The 15217-nt window shown below is 38.5% G+C and overlaps 4 protein-coding genes across 4 annotated transcripts; 2 read left to right on the forward strand and 2 right to left on the reverse strand.

Moving 5' to 3' along the window:
- Positions 1 to 1068: 1068 nt before the first annotated feature.
- Positions 1069 to 2389, reverse strand: LOC130497742 (receptor-like serine/threonine-protein kinase SD1-6). Its single transcript, XM_056990832.1, has one exon. It carries the CDS (start codon positions 2368 to 2370, stop codon positions 1069 to 1071), a length of 1302 nt encoding a protein of 433 aa, XP_056846812.1. The 5' UTR covers positions 2371 to 2389.
- A 930-nt stretch (positions 2390 to 3319) lies between these two features.
- Positions 3320 to 7214, forward strand: LOC108817646 (helicase sen1). The gene is made up of 7 exons (XM_018590386.2): positions 3320 to 3449; positions 3661 to 3751; positions 3825 to 5781; positions 5867 to 6321; positions 6393 to 6739; positions 6807 to 6932; positions 7012 to 7214. The coding sequence occupies exons 2-7, from the start codon at positions 3665 to 3667 to the stop codon at positions 7091 to 7093; spliced, it is 3054 nt and encodes a 1017-aa protein (XP_018445888.1). The 5' UTR covers positions 3320 to 3449; positions 3661 to 3664; the 3' UTR covers positions 7094 to 7214.
- Positions 7215 to 7304: 90 nt separating this feature from the next.
- On the reverse strand, positions 7305 to 12943 carry LOC108817648 (probable metal-nicotianamine transporter YSL7). Its single transcript, XM_018590388.2, has 6 exons — positions 12326 to 12943; positions 9303 to 9466; positions 9124 to 9221; positions 8901 to 9035; positions 8624 to 8813; positions 7305 to 8547 (listed from the first exon to the last, which is right to left on the reverse strand). Exons 1-6 carry the CDS (start codon positions 12714 to 12716, stop codon positions 7447 to 7449), a joined length of 2079 nt encoding a protein of 692 aa, XP_018445890.1. The 5' UTR covers positions 12717 to 12943; the 3' UTR covers positions 7305 to 7446.
- A 997-nt stretch (positions 12944 to 13940) lies between these two features.
- On the forward strand, positions 13941 to 14755 carry LOC108814513 (uncharacterized). The gene has a single exon (XM_018587098.2). The coding sequence runs from the start codon at positions 13966 to 13968 to the stop codon at positions 14539 to 14541; it is 576 nt and encodes a 191-aa protein (XP_018442600.2). The 5' UTR covers positions 13941 to 13965; the 3' UTR covers positions 14542 to 14755.
- The last annotated feature ends 462 nt before the right edge of the window (positions 14756 to 15217 follow it).

A 15217-nucleotide genomic window follows, 5' to 3' on the forward strand; every position in this document is an offset into this window, starting at 1 on the left:
ACAATACCGAAACCACCTTGTCCAAGCATGTTAGCGACAGAAAATCGGTTTGTCGCCATGGCAAGAGATTCAAACTCCATCAATGGAAGCTCTAGATCCTCTGTTTTGCTTTCTTCGGATATGTAACTATAGCTTGTTAATATCACTTCGTTTATTAGCAAATCTTGGCTTCGCACTTGATCAACTGTTTCATTCAGAAACAAAAACTTTTGAACTTTCAGAATTTACAGACAAAATAAAGAAAATGAGTCATTGATTTACCATTAGGTGTTTGAATTGTTATAGATCTCTTCTGTTTTCTTTTCCAAAAGCCGAAGGTGATGATACTAATTATTAGAAGAAAAATGGCCACTCCAATACTCGAACCTAAGATTCTTCCATGGCTTGTTATCTTGACATCTGCAATATAAACGAGGCACATAGTACGTACTTGTCAAAAAAAAAGGTCACTCCCTTGTACTTATGATAAAAACATTATACTAGACCTAAATATAAATATTTTTGGTGTTGAATCTAAGCTTAAACCATACTTAATATTGAGATATACTGTTTGTGCCTAATATAGTAATCATCAGTAGCTTCGCTTAGTAATGCAATTAAAAAATATTAGATAGATCTTTAGTTTTAACATTGATTTTTTGAAGCAAAAAAATTATGGATTTATAGTGATCTAAACATCAACTTATATCTTAATATTTGAATGGATATTTAACCACATATCTTATATTCTGAAATTTCCTAGTATCACACCCCTACAATTAGGTGATCTTAGCTGAAACTCTTGAGATCAATAGCAAAAAATATTAAATGCTATTACATCAACTTAGTAGAAAGCAATCCAATCACATGGTTTGATCTTATTTCTTGGACAACAGACAATTATATTAGTCTAAAGACCCAAAAGAAATTAATCTGTTACAACCGGAAGTAAATGTTAAAGGGGTGAAGACATCCACAGAAATGCTTCACTTTAGATAGAAGTGTTAAAAGGGGTGATCACATGCTTTGATCCTTAACTAAGGTAGCCTCAACTAAAACAAAACCCTTAAAAAGGCATGGGAGAAAGAACTAACCGAGATCAGCAGCCGCTAGTTTAACGTAGAGATCCTGACCACCATTTGCATAACTCCTGATATCCAAAAGCCCTCCCTTCCAAATCACACAACCCGACCCGCCGTCACGAATATCCGTGTTAGCATACGCCGTACAGTTACAATCTTGTAGGCACTTGGCTTCACACTCCTTCAACCCAATTCCTCTGTCCAAAACCGTAGCCGTAGTATCCGGCAGTTTCATCTTCTTCAGAACCACAAACCCGTCTCTACCATCACAACTCAACCTCGTCTTCCTCACGCAACCAGCTGAATCATCTCTCAAAGCCCACTCTTGCTCGTTTCGTCGCTCAAACCCTTTGATGCAGTTACAGTTCGGTATGGTGTTGGAATCGCCATAACCGTAACTCCCACACTGTTTGTACTTGTCGCATATGTCCTTTGGTTGGTACCACAATGGTTTCCAAGTCTGCGCTGTCTCGATCCAGTTCCGTCGTTGTATGTTTCCCGTCGAGGTTACGCTTAGTATGGAGTATACGTCGGGTTTGGTCATTTGGTATGAGTAAGTCACTTCTTCGTTACTCGCTACGAAAATGTAAACCATGTAATCAATTGGTTTCATCTCCGGTACGCAGCTAAACCGGTTTCCGATCCATGGACCGCTCCGGTAGATAATTGACTCTTTGTTGAATACGTAATACTCAGGGAACCCTCTGGTTTCGAGTTTAACCGAGAAATCGCCGCTCGATGGATCCTCCGGATTTCTCCAGGATCTCAAGACTCGGTCTAAACCGGTTTTTTTATCCCAGCCCAGTTTCATATCCGGAAGCAAAGTATCTGTTGGAAAATCGAAACTCTGCCACAAGTACTCGTTGTTATTGTTGTTGGAGTCTCTGAGCACGAAGTTACCGTTATCGAGAAGCTCTGCCACCAGTGGAGATCTCATAGTGCCAACGGTTAGATTCGTTGACCAAACAGGTGTGTCGGAGGAGTGATCGAAAATGACGAGGTTGTTGTCTGATGATATTTTGAGAGATCCGTTGGGATGAGACAGTGGGTTGTCTCTGTTGGCAACCCATACGTAGGTCCTGGTAGGGATTTTGCTGTACCATATCCCGAGATACCAACGTGAACTTGTTCCGGGAGTGAAGAAACCGAGCTCGAAGGTTTCGTTACGAGATACAATGGTTTTGTTGTTTGAGATTGTGAGAGACTCTGTAGCAGATAGTGTTTTGGCATAGACACCGAAAGATGGAAAGAAAATGAAGACGAAGATGAAGATGATGTAAGGATGGAGGTAGTTTGGTACATTTCTCATCTTTTTTCTCTCTGTTACCCTCTACGCCGTTGTCTTGAGTTATGAGGAAATTAAATTTATACACACACACACATAGATGTAACACATGTTGTGGGTTCAATGTGTGAAGGATACTTCCACGACTTTTCTCTACAGCATGTTTCTTGGTCTTCTTGTTTGTATTCGAAATATCAAAGATCTGTTGAATATAGAGTTGACCCGTCGAATTTTAATGTTCTTCCCTAGTTTTCCATTTTTTCCCAATAAATGTCTACCAGCCAAGCATATCCAACTTCAATTTCTATCACTATTGCTATCATTGACCACAAATCCAGACACATACTTAAATTCTATCACTGTTGCTGTACAAAGTTTCTAGGAACATGGCTAAAAGAAAAGTTTTTAAGCTTAGATAAATTAAGGATGTATATATTGGACCATTATTATTGTCTCATTGATGGTAGAGTCTTTCGGTCCTCCTCCTGATGTTGATTGCAAGCTCTAGAATAGTCTTCACAATCACCTAGAAACTGAACGTTCTTGTATGATAGCCAGTTTAACAGTTGAACACTTAAATTGCCTTTTTTAGTTCCTTAATTAAAATACAAACATGTAAAAAGGCTTAAATTGGAAAAAGTAAACAGTTTAACATATTGATCAGCTAGCACATAGAGCATGGTTAACTAATCAAAAATATGTAATAATTTGGTTCAACTAATTAATACTAAGAATACAAAAAAAAATAGTTTTAAATATTGATCAGCTAGTAAAGTAAAGAGAGCCAGGTTAACCAATCAAAAATGTGCAGACCCAAACAAAAAACCTCAGCTGAAAATGGATGTTCAAAAGAAAAGAAGGAAGTAAATAGTTTTACAAACTAGACCCTCAATAAAACAAAAACTTCAAGAAAGCCCCAATAAGTTCAGTACATTGGGAGGAAGCAATAGTAAATTACTTCTTAGGCTTTCCCTCCAATTCCCATCTCCTTCCTCGCTATCAAACGCAGACCCAAACAAAAAACCTCAGCTTTGATGCCTCAGAAAAGCAAACCTTTCTCTTTGCAGTCATCAACCTCACAGCCGTAAAAAAAAAAAATCAAAGTAAGCTTTAGGGTTTGATGGTTTCTAGTCAACTTAGAGTTTAGGGTTTCAAATCGCAAAAAGCTATAGACTTTGTTTAACCAGACGAATAAAAAACTTGCGGTGATTGATGGGTCTCGTTAGAGTCCTAAAGTTTGAGCCTTTTGAGGGTTAAGTGATTAGGGTTTTAAAAAAAAAAATCGATTCTTTATTTCCTTTTAATTTTCTTCAGAGTAATGCGTATTGAAGGAAGAGATTTGATCGATCTCGTGCTATCTTGGTCTCTTGAAGAAGTACTCGACGTAGATCTTTATAAAGGACAGGTTCTGTTTTGTTCCCTTTAGTTCTCTTGTCCATTTAAGACAAAACATAATCTGATTTGCTTTTTTTCAACAGGTGGGAACGATTCCTACTGAGTTCGACTCAACCGTAGACTACTTCAAGTCCTTTGTTCCTTCACTCATAGAAGAAACACATGCTGCTTTGTTGAAGAGCATAAAGACACTGCAGCGGTCCCGTGTGGTCGAAATAAACTACATTTACCCAACCCCTGAATTCGAGCTTCCTAATAACTTGTTCTATAAAGTGCATTTGAGTCCCGATGAGTCATCATCACTGATACCAAAAGATCTCATCGCGCTTACAGATAAAAGGCCTAACCGTCTTGACGGCTTCAACATCACCAACGAACCTTATGTAGTTGCTATAGTCTGTAAAGCTGATCCAGACAGGCCTAATGTTCTCACTATCTTAGCTTCAAAACCGCTTCTGCTTGAGAATAGTGTTCGTCAAATGAAAAAGAAAGAGAGCCTTTTTGGTGTTTATATGACTAATATAACCACTAACGTTCGTATCTGGAACTCGCTGCATCTTGGTTTACAAGGTGGGAACTTGAATCTTCTCTCAACAGTCCTTAAGAGAAACACTGATGATGATGATGGTGGAGTTTGCATTCCCTGTAGGCTTGAAGGGAGCGACGGTCTTGTCCCTAGTCGTTTCTTGAATCTGAATCCTTCACAGGAAGATGCGATACTGAGCTGTCTGGACGTTAGAAGATGCCACCATGCGAACACCATCAAACTGATTTGGGGTCCACCAGGGACAGGGAAGACCAAAACAACGAGTATACTCTTGTTCACGCTTCTGAATGCTAAATGCAGAACCTTGACTTGTACTCCGACTAACGTTTCTGTCATCGAAGTGGCGTCGAGAGTTGTGAAACTAGTCTCTAAGTCATTAAAGATCGGTAACTACGGTCTTGGAGATGTGGTTTTGTTTGGGAATGGGGAGAGGATGAAGATCAAAGAGAGGAAAGATCTCGTTGGCTTCTTCATCGACGAGCGCGTTGATAAGCTTTACCCATGTTTCATGCCGTTTTACGGATGGAGAGCTTCTATCAACTCCATGATATGTTTACTCGAGGATCCACAAGGACAGTATTATCAATACTTGGAGAAAAGCAAAGACGCTGTCTCTAAATCGTTTCAGGAGTATCTAACAGAGAGGTTCGGTGAGCTTAGGAACGACCTGGAGCTTGCTTTCTCAAGCTTATGCACGCATTTGCCTACTGCTTTGCTCTCAACACAAGCTGCAACACGTATGTACGAATCTATAGACCTTGTCAAAGACGCTAGAGTTTCATCTGCACCAGAGGAAGGTGTGAGTGGTGGAGGACTAAAACCAATCCTCTTTGTTAACGGTGGCAGATTCATCAGAGAACAACAACAGGTGAAGGTGGAAGATTATTATCTAAAGCTGTTGAGATTGATCCCTGAAATTTTCACACTTCCAGGTGTTGGTGATAAGCATCTTATCAAAGAGCTTTGCTTGGGCCACGCTTGCCTGCTTTTCTCTACAGCGTCATGCTCTGCAAGGCTATACACTGGACGACCAATACACCTTGTTGTGATCGACGAAGCTGCTCAGCTAAAGGAATGTGAAACAGCCATTCCTCTGCTGCTTCCAGGAATCAAGCATTCGATTTTGATTGGAGATGAGAAACAGCTTCCAGCAATGGTCGAAAGCCAGATTGCTTTGGAGGCAGGGTTTGGGAGAAGTCTGTTCGAAAGATTGGCGATTCTTAAACACAAGAAGTACTTGCTAAACATCCAATACAGGATGCATCGGTCGATAAGTATCTTCCCGAACAGAGAGTTCTACGGAATGCAGATTCAAGACGCTCCAACGGTTAAGCAAAGAAACTACACAAAGCAATATCTTCCTGGGAAAATGTATGGTCCCTACTCGTTCATCAACATAGCACATGGTGAAGAACAATATGGAGAAGGACGTAGTCTGATAAACAACGTTGAGGTTGCTGTTGTCTCGGATATAATAGCTAACCTTCTCCAAGGTGAACTCTCTTTTTTTTTGCTTTTTAAGTCTATGAAAGTTTTTGCTTTCCCAAATGAAGCTTAGCTTTTAATGTTTAAATGCAGTTTCAAAGAGAACAAAGACACGCATAAGCGTTGGTGTGATTTCACCTTATAAGTCTCAAGTAATGGCGATCCAAGAAAAGATTCAGGAGACATGTAGTGGAGGTGATGCGGGAGGACTGTTTACGCTGAAGATTCGGTCAGTGGATGGGTTTCAAGGTGGTGAAGAGGATATAATCATAGTTTCAACTGTTAGGTCCAACGGTATTGGAAGAGTTGGGTTTCTTACATACAGACAAAGAACAAACGTGTTGCTCACTAGAGCAAGGCATTGTTTATGGATACTTGGAAACGAGGCGACTATGATGAATAGCAAGTCCGTGTGGAGGTATCTGATACAAGACGCGAGGAAGCGAGACTGTTTCCATAATGCTGAAGAAGATGAGTCACTAGCTCGTGCTATTATTGATACTGCGAAAATCGAGCTTGATACACCACTGAACAGATCAAGATGGAAGGTGTGATGCTTTGTGTTCTTTTTTAGCTTTTGGTTCTTTGAGACTGACTCTGTTTTTGCATGTTTCAACAGGTTTGCTTCAGCGACGAGTTCAAGAAATCTGTGGGAGAGATTAAGAACCCGGAGATGTACAGGAAGATCAAGAGTTTCTTGGAAAGGATATCACAGGGTTGGCTTCATGAAGAAGAGGAGTCAGAGAGAGATGGTTTGATAAAACAAAGCAAGATCGATGATGTTCTAAGGCTCATTTGGGCTGTGGAAATTATGAAGGAAGAGTTTCAATGTATCCAAGTTGTGAAGATATGGGATGTTGTGCCATCATCTGATGCTCCTGAAGCTGTAAAAAGTCTGAACTTACAACACCATATGGAATATACGGAAGACGAGGTAGAAAAGTGCAGAGCCAGATGTATCAGTGGGTGAGTGATAGTTATCTCAAATAACGTAGTAACAAGTCAAACACTGATTCTTTGAACATTAATACAGGGACATAGTTGTACCCTTCAGATGGTCTTTAGAGTCTACAAATGGAAATGTAAATAGCGACGTTATGGATGAGACATTTGGACCACTCAACCTTGCGGGAGAAATGATGACTCCTGAACAACCCAAGTAAGTCATGTTCATAGTTATTTTAAGATACTTAAAGTACATTTGAGCAAAGTCTCACTGGTTCTTTTGTGGCGTGTAGTGACTCTCTGGAAGATGAAAAAGAAGAAGAGGATATCGAAATAGACCGGTTAAGCCATCTTCTTTCCTCCATTACTCTGTGACATGGTTTCCTCGTATGAGGACCGTATCTGCTTTTAGTGTTTTTTTTTGTCTGAAAACGTTTCAGAAGAACTCATCTGTACAAATCCTTTTTGGTGGCATATAGAATGCAACTTCTGTAATCAGTTTTTGACTCGAAGAACAACGTTTTAATACGATTACATTATGTTATTCAAGTTTATGTGTATCAGTATCAAGAGAACGAGAAGAAAATAGTAACTAGAAAACCAATAATTCAATCATCTTTTTATACATAATTGAGTAGAACTGAAGTTGAAACTAAGAGAGATAGACAAAGAAACATAGAAAACCGTAACACTAGAAATAACAAATGAAAAGAAAAACCAAAACACAGTTAAGAAGGGTTTAAGAAAGAATCAACCTTGACATTGGTAGCGGCAGACAAGAACTTCATGCAGATAGGAGGCTTAACACCAGCTAAAGCAAGTACAGAGCTTGGTAACGTCCATATCCCTTCACCACATATCAAACCAGAAGCAACAGCTGAAGAGTACGCATCTGCTTTTGGTCTATTCAGCTTCCTCCATAAGAACAGAATCAGACTTCCCACGCACATATCGATCGTGAAGTAACCTCCGATGTAAAACGGTATTGCCATAGCCATCGGGAGAGGGATGAACCGAGACCAGTTAGGCCCCACGGCGTCTCTTACACCGTTCACAAACACTGCTGCCGCGAAGAATATGTAACAGAGCATGAGGCAATTGTGGGGCAGAGCAGAGAATCCTTCTACTCCGAGTATCGACATGTTTCTGTAGACTAAGGCGTAAGGTGCGGGATACGCGGTTCCGGTTTGACCGAAGTCGGGAAAGGCCTTGTAGAATAGCCAGAAGACGCAAGGAGAGATGACGCAGCCCATCGCTGTTCCAATCGCTTGGCTCAAGAACATTGATCTCGGCGAAGCTAATGTCATGTAACCGGTTTTGAAATCTTGCATGAGATCAGAAGCGGTGGAGACAATGTTCATCATGACACCACAAGCCGCGAGTCCTGCCAAGACACCTCCGTTGGCTGCACCAGCCCAAGCTCCGATGGTGAAAATGGCGAGTTTTCCGTAGGTAGAAGCTAGGGACCAGTCGGTGAGCCCGCAGCCGTAGGCGTTACAAAAGGCTAGGACAGGAGCGATTATGTACATGGTCAAGATGTGGTACCATCTGAGCTGAGGGAAGATGTGTGGAACTGTGATGATTGACACTATGGCCATGACTACGTAGCCGGTTACAGCAATCCATGATGGGATTCTGTCTTTGAGGAAAAGCTCTGTTCTTCGTTTGTCGTCGTAGGAAATGGTTACTGTGTTTGATGGTGACCGGTCGTTTACGGGAAGAGCATCTCTGTTCTTGAATTGCTTGTATAGACCGACGATAGTGCGGCCTAGGACTTTGATGAAGTTGTAGAGACCATCACCGAGGATCATAGCAATGGCTATAAACACCTGTCGCATTGATTAATATTTAGTAAATATATCAAGGAACTTGTGAGAGAAAAGAGAGAGAGAGAGAGAGTGATACCTTGTAGCCTTGAAGGCCGTGGAGACTAGTTGAACTAAGATCAGCAGAGTACCATTTGCCTTTTTGGGCACCTATGAGAGGCCACATAACACCCCATGATAGTATTGATCCAACGAGAAGCGACACATTGATTAGATATGGACATATCATTCCAACACCAACATATGTAGCCGAGAAATCAAAGTAGAACCTGTTTTGATGATATTCACAGACAAGAAGAATTAAGATGATGTCCTAACTGAGTAGACAATATGTGGACTGTGAAAATATAAAGTACTTGTTTTCGTAGGCTTCGAGACCAAACGTAGGGAAGTTAGCAAATCCACAGCCGTCACCAGAAGTGAAGAACCATTGAAAGAAACCCCACAAGAAACTGAATGAGAAGAACTTTCCTAATGCTCTCACTTGCTTCCTGTGTTATTCGACAAAAAAAAAAGTGATCAATATTCAGACAAGAGAAACCTCGTAGTAACATTGAGGAGCCATGGAAAGACTCTTACTTTGCGAGCTTGGCACCCTGGGGTGTGTGGAAGCTGTTGATGAGATGAGCAGTTGCAGTACCACTAGGATATGTCAATTTGAAGTCCACTATCATGATCTAAAAAAACATGAGTTTTAGTAGATAATAAAGACTTATTGTTACAAAATGTGACCGGAGAATGTATAATGAAGGACGTACCTTTCGAAGGGGAACAACAGAGAAGAGACCGAGAAAGCTAACGATAAAGAGAAATCCAATCATCCAACCCAAATGAGGATTCTTTATGTTGAGAGGAGTATTAGCTTCGGCTGATTGTTTAGCAACAACATCACTCATCCCAAAGAGATAACTACCAAACCCTCCTGTTCACAAATATCAAGTCAAACCGAACAAGCAGCGTTGAGTTGATGATCTTCACATACAGATTATGATAACAATTACACACAGCAGAGGATCCAAATATCTCACATCATGACAGAACTAAATCTTTCAACTATTGAGCATTATGAGTATACTTGAGATTTCATAAAAAACCCTTTAAACAAAATTTTATTCATATGACAAGACGTTGTAGCCCAATGGTTAGGACGGGTCCCCGCCTGCACCCAGGTAGGGGGTTCGATCCACGCCGGAGGGAACTACCTTGCAACGTTCTTGTCACCCACACGGATATGGGCCATGCTTTCGGCCCATTTGAAAAACTGGGAGGGGCGTCTATCCGTGGGCATTCCTTCCTCTTGGGGATTAGTCTGGGCCTTCTGGGCCTGGGATACCCCCAGGTTAAACAAAAAAAAAAAAATTTTATTCATATACGAAAGACTAGTTTTTCTCCCGTCTACATTCCCAATCGACAAGACCAGCTGCTTCTCTTATTCAGAAGGTTTAGGGCATCCTGCGAGCCAAGATGGACATTCTGACCCGAGAGCAACGGAACCTTGAGTCGACGGTTACGTTTTTGTCTTCCTGGCGTCGTCACTTTGACAGGTAGTCCGGTTTCTTCTTAGTTTTTAGTTTGGTATCCTTGTAGTTCTTTTCTTTTTTTGTAGTTGTAATAAGATTTTGAATAAATGGAAATTTAAAGTTAAAAAAAAAAAAAGAAAGACTAGTTTTTTTATTTAGCATTGTCTGGTGAACCTATTATTGAAAAATTAACGTCGTTCATGTGAACATGTTAACATGTAAATCAATTCCTTTCATTAAAAACCAAAGCAAAATCTAATCATAACTCAAATCCCCTCTACTTAATTAATGATCTTATCCTTTTGATTAGTTAAAGAAAAAGAGGATCATGTGTGTACATCTAGCCAGCTCTACGTTACTCCATGTTCCCATTTGACACACATGGTGGACAGTGGGCCACACACAAAACAAACATTGACTCAAAACAGGAAACAAACGTTGACTTGATATCCTATATATATATGGGTCATAAATTTATAATCACAGTTAAAACAATTTCGGATCTAAAAATCTCTCACTGAAAGCACATTTACTAAAAATATGAGATCCTCCTGTATTCATCATTCACAACTTTTCATCAAGTAAAAAAACTTTTACTATCCAACATGAATGCACATATAAATGTATAATTAAACTCTTTTAAAAAATTGTATGATAAAATTTATTAAGATTCAGTGTTGAATAATTAATGTTTGAGATGTGGATTAGTTACTTTAGTTAGAAATCAAATTGACATCTAATAAATAATCATAACTTAAATCCCATCTACTAATTAGTGGTCTAATCCTTCTGAAAGGTGGTCTAATCACGTGTGTACATCCTAGCACACTCTACGTAACTACGTTACTCCATGTTCCCATTTGCCTCACATGGTTTGCTATGCATACCAAGTCAACTCCTATTAAATCATTTGACGTCAAGATCTCTAAGAGAACGAATCACGTGAGACACACAAAAAAATTTACCTGGAAATTTATTTTGATGTAGTGCTACTCATAATAAAAAAAAAATCTACGAAACACTACAAATTACACTATTTGGTAATTAAATCACACTATCATATTATTATTATTTTTGATAATCCAAAATCATATTAAATTTAATGTGCTATTCTAAACAACCTTAGATAATTTTCAATTATTAAATAATAAATATTAAATTAAACACATATATAACTATAATATATAATATAAGTATATTTCAATATTTTTTATAATTATTTAATATTTATTTTTACTAAAATTAATTAAAATCGACTCCGAAGAAAATTTTCAACAAATAAAATATAAAAAAGCTAATAGTTGTGCACACTGATATTTGATGTCACAATTTTATTTCTAAAATAAATGAAATGCAAATCGAACTTCCTTATAAAGCGCCGAAATCATATGCAAACAAAAGATTTACTTGACCTAATATTTTTTCCGTGTAGATATCTTTTTTGTTTTTATCACAAAGTCATTTAACACTGCTCTCCGATAATGTAAAATCACTTGCATTAAAACTGCCTTTACAACACATTTAGTAAAATACTAGCAGAAAATACGCCTATACATAAATATTTATTACTCTTTATGTTTTAAATTAATAAATTTGATTACTTTTTACACATATTATGAAAATAAACTAAAATCTAGTTGTAACTATATAAACTTTTAATCTGGATAATTATGTTAACTATATGAATATATTAGTCTAATCATAGCAGCAACGGACCTACCTAACTAGTGTCAATAATTTGTATGTTTAAAATCATTAAATGTTTAAAATAGATATGTTGAAGAGAAAATTATATAATTATAATAAATTTCGTTTAGTATAAAATATTCTTTAAATTGAAAATTTTAAAAGTCAAAATTAGGATCTACTAAATTTAAAACTTCCAAAGAATAATAAAATTTCGTAATATATTTTACGAGATAACTTTATATTTTGACGACAGAAATGAAAAAAATAATAATATTTTTAACAACTAACTCTACCAGATGATCATAAACACGTGACTTAATAATCAAACTTAAGAATAAATAAATAACTCAACGAAGGATATAATCTGTCTTTTTCACAGAGCCGCAAAAGGTAAAAAAACTACAGACTGTGACAGGAGCGAGTTAGAATCTGTTACGATTCAGCTGACGCGTCCACGTCACAATATTTGAACAAAAATCATTTCCAACTTTATCTACTCACTTAGAAATTATCAATTTCAATTTTTCTTTCTAAAAATAAAAAAATAGAGTTTGATCGGAGAAGAACGTTACCGCTAAAGGCGATCCCGGAGGAAGCGACGACGCACGTCTGAATAACGGTGTTCTCCTGCCTCGTGAACGGCTGTTTCAGGATCCCAGCCTTGTTGAGTATCTTCGTCCACGTCTTCACGAAGAAGAAGCTCAGCAGCCCCGCGGAGATGTTGAGCGACGGGATGATCCCCGTCGTGAGGTTCAGCTTCATCACCACGAAGGTGAAGAGGATCGAGAGGATGAAGCTCACTACCATCGCTCTGAACGTGATCTGGTTCTGCCACGGGGGAGGAGGATCGGCGCTCTCCTCGAAGATTCTCTCCACGGAGACTTCTTCGGCGGCGGATCCTCCTCCTCCATCTGCTGCGGAATTGCGATCGTCGTCGTCTTTCTTGGCTCGCTCTACCTCCATGTTAATAACTCGGATCTGGTGATGACCTAGAGAGGGAGAAGGGAGGGTGTGGTTTATTTAATAGGAGAATCTGAGGAGGGAAACGCGGCTATTAAGAAGGAAATCGAAAACTGATTCTTCTCTTCTATTTCTATTACATGTGTGAGTGAGAGAGAGACGTGAGAGCGAATCAGTTTCACATTCTATATTTATAGTCAATACTCGTTTTTCTCTCACACACGGATTCTGTACCGACGTATATGCTCCGGTTTTAACATTTTCGCTATTTCGTCCGGTTTACATTTTCGCTATTTAGTCCGGTTTTACATTTTCGCTTATTTTTATGTAGTAGTAGGCGACTTAAATTTTTAAATCTCGATTGTGAGTTCTCATAATAAATAACTCTCTTTAATATTGTTTTGAAAAGTCAGATGTGTACAAGAAATAAAAATTTCATGCGTTACATTAATACATTGTCCTTAACAACTACTCATTTTCATAATAAATGTCATTATGACTTTTTTTCCTTGTAAATAAAAAATCTTATTTTATAATTCTAATACAAATTATATTAATATTAGCTACAAATTAACTACAAATTGCATTAATTTTGTAAATAATTTTATTTATTTTCAATACTATTGGTCATATATGTGTAATTAATAACAATTTACATATATTTTCGTTATTTTCTTTATTTGTGTGTGAAAAATGTCAAACCGACATTTATTTAAAAACAAAGAAAATACTTAAATATATATAGTGAACTTAATTATTATAAATCATTATCATTATTACTATATTTAGTTTCTTATTAATTAATAATTTGTTTATTTTCCTTATAAATAACTTTAAAAAAATTCTATAGATTTAAGTATATGTTAAAATTTACATCACTATTCGCTAAGTAAACATTTATATTTTACTTGTTATTGACCCAACTGTATCAATAATTGTTATAGTTTTTTAGCTCATCAATTATTCATTTGGAAATTTCTTCTCTTTTGGGGGTGGGGGGTCCAAAAGGAGTTTTCCTTTTAAGACAAAAGAAAAAAGGAGAAAAAACCAAATCCGACGTTCCCATTTGGATTCTCCCGATGTAATTTAGACGGCGTAATGCTCCGAAGACTTAACGGAAAATTTGTCCACCGTTAAGTGACCATTAAGGTTAAAACACAATAATAGAGGGGCTTTTTAATAAATATCTTCACCGAATCTTCTGCTATATCCTCTTTTATTCCAAAGCAGGAAGAAGAAGTCAAAGACAACAATGGCGTCGTCCTCCGCTCACCTCCTCCTCCTCCTCATCGTCGCGATCACCGTCTCCTCCCTCTCAATCTCCACCACCTCCGCACGTCCCTGCAAAACCTTCCTCATCTCCTCATACTCCCTCTCAATAACCCCAGAAAACCCCACCCTCCTCGATCCCCAATCCGATCTCTCCTCCACCCGATTCGTCACCGTCTTCACGATCCGCCGCCTCAACCCCAACCCGATCGTCCCTTTCTTCGTCAACCGCCACGGATTCGAGAAGCAGCCTCATCATCAGATCCACCACGAGGAGGAGAATCGTCCTTCTCATCAGCTGTCTTTCCCTTTCGTCTCGGAGAACGTCAAGGATCGCACCAGAGACATCCTCAGCGTCGTGATGGCTCTCTTGTTCGGAGTCGGGTGCGGCGCCTTGACCGCCGCGACCATGTACCTCGTGTGGGCTCTGGTTGTGAATCGCCGCGGGTACAGTTTCGAGGAAGAGGAAGATGATTACGAGAACGAGGAGTCGGATGCAGCGAGCTTGAAGAAGCTGGGATACGTCAAGATCCCTGAACCTGTCAAGGAAGCTGCTTAAATTGGAGTTATCCTATTTACCCAACCAAACAGACACTTCTGCATATTATTTACGTTATTGTCTATCTATCTATGTTGCGTTGCTTATCAGTCATTCGAATGTTTGTATGGATTTATCTATAGCTTAATATATAATAATGATGAGATATTATCAGTGCTTTACAATTTGTGTTGTGGATGTAATGTTTATAATGTAAAGTGTGATTATGATGTTAGTCTTGTCTTTACAATTTGTGTTATGGATGTAATGTTTATAATTTGGAGCGGTACTCTCCATTTCTTGTTGTCTTGCTGACTAGATAAGTAGGTCGCAAGACAGGTATGTGTATTGCCTTAGGACAGTTAAGTTATCTTTTATGTATGAAAGAGATGAAACAATTATGCAGTCTCTAGTTAGGTCTCTTGTCTTTCAACATTCTTCTGAACTTTGGTTCTAGGATATGTATGTATGGTTCTTACTGATTATTTGTTATTGCTTATGACAGTTTAGTGATCTTTTTGATGTCTGGAGCTTTAAAGCGTTTTTCGATTGACTGTGGAGAAACAGTTAGGTTTTCTTTTCTTGATCTGTTCTCTCAACCTTTTGCTTCTTGGTTTAGCTCTAGTCTATCAGTGATCTGCCTGATAACGACTATCAGATATGTTGTGTCGGATTCTTTTTGCCCCTTTCTGTATAT

This window comes from Raphanus sativus, chromosome 7, assembly GCF_000801105.2.
Source record: "Raphanus sativus cultivar WK10039 chromosome 7, ASM80110v3, whole genome shotgun sequence".
NCBI classification, from domain to species: domain Eukaryota; kingdom Viridiplantae; phylum Streptophyta; class Magnoliopsida; order Brassicales; family Brassicaceae; genus Raphanus; species Raphanus sativus.

What these genes read in the sequence shown, in the direction of transcription:
- LOC130497742 (XM_056990832.1), bottom strand. Translation starts at nt 2,370, where the DNA reads ATGAGAAATGTACCAAACTACCTCCATCCTTACATCATCTTCATCTTC.
- LOC108817646 (XM_018590386.2), top strand. Translation starts at nt 3,665, where the DNA reads ATGCGTATTGAAGGAAGAGATTTGATCGATCTCGTGCTATCTTGGTCT. An exon ending in AATAGCTAACCTTCTCCAAG is followed by an intron (nt 5,782 to 5,866) that starts GTGAACTCTCTT and finishes GTTTAAATGCAG; the next exon opens with TTTCAAAGAGAACAAAGACA. An exon ending in AGAGCCAGATGTATCAGTGG is followed by an intron (nt 6,740 to 6,806) that starts GTGAGTGATAGT and finishes ACATTAATACAG; the next exon opens with GGACATAGTTGTACCCTTCA.
- LOC108817648 (XM_018590388.2), bottom strand. Translation starts at nt 12,716, where the DNA reads ATGGAGGTAGAGCGAGCCAAGAAAGACGACGACGATCGCAATTCCGCA. An exon ending in CTGTTGTTCCCCTTCGAAAG is followed by an intron (nt 9,222 to 9,302) that starts GTACGTCCTTCA and finishes ATGTTTTTTTAG; the next exon opens with ATCATGATAGTGGACTTCAA. An exon ending in CTCGAAGCCTACGAAAACAA is followed by an intron (nt 8,814 to 8,900) that starts GTACTTTATATT and finishes TCATCAAAACAG; the next exon opens with GTTCTACTTTGATTTCTCGG.
- LOC108814513 (XM_018587098.2), top strand. Translation starts at nt 13,966, where the DNA reads ATGGCGTCGTCCTCCGCTCACCTCCTCCTCCTCCTCATCGTCGCGATC.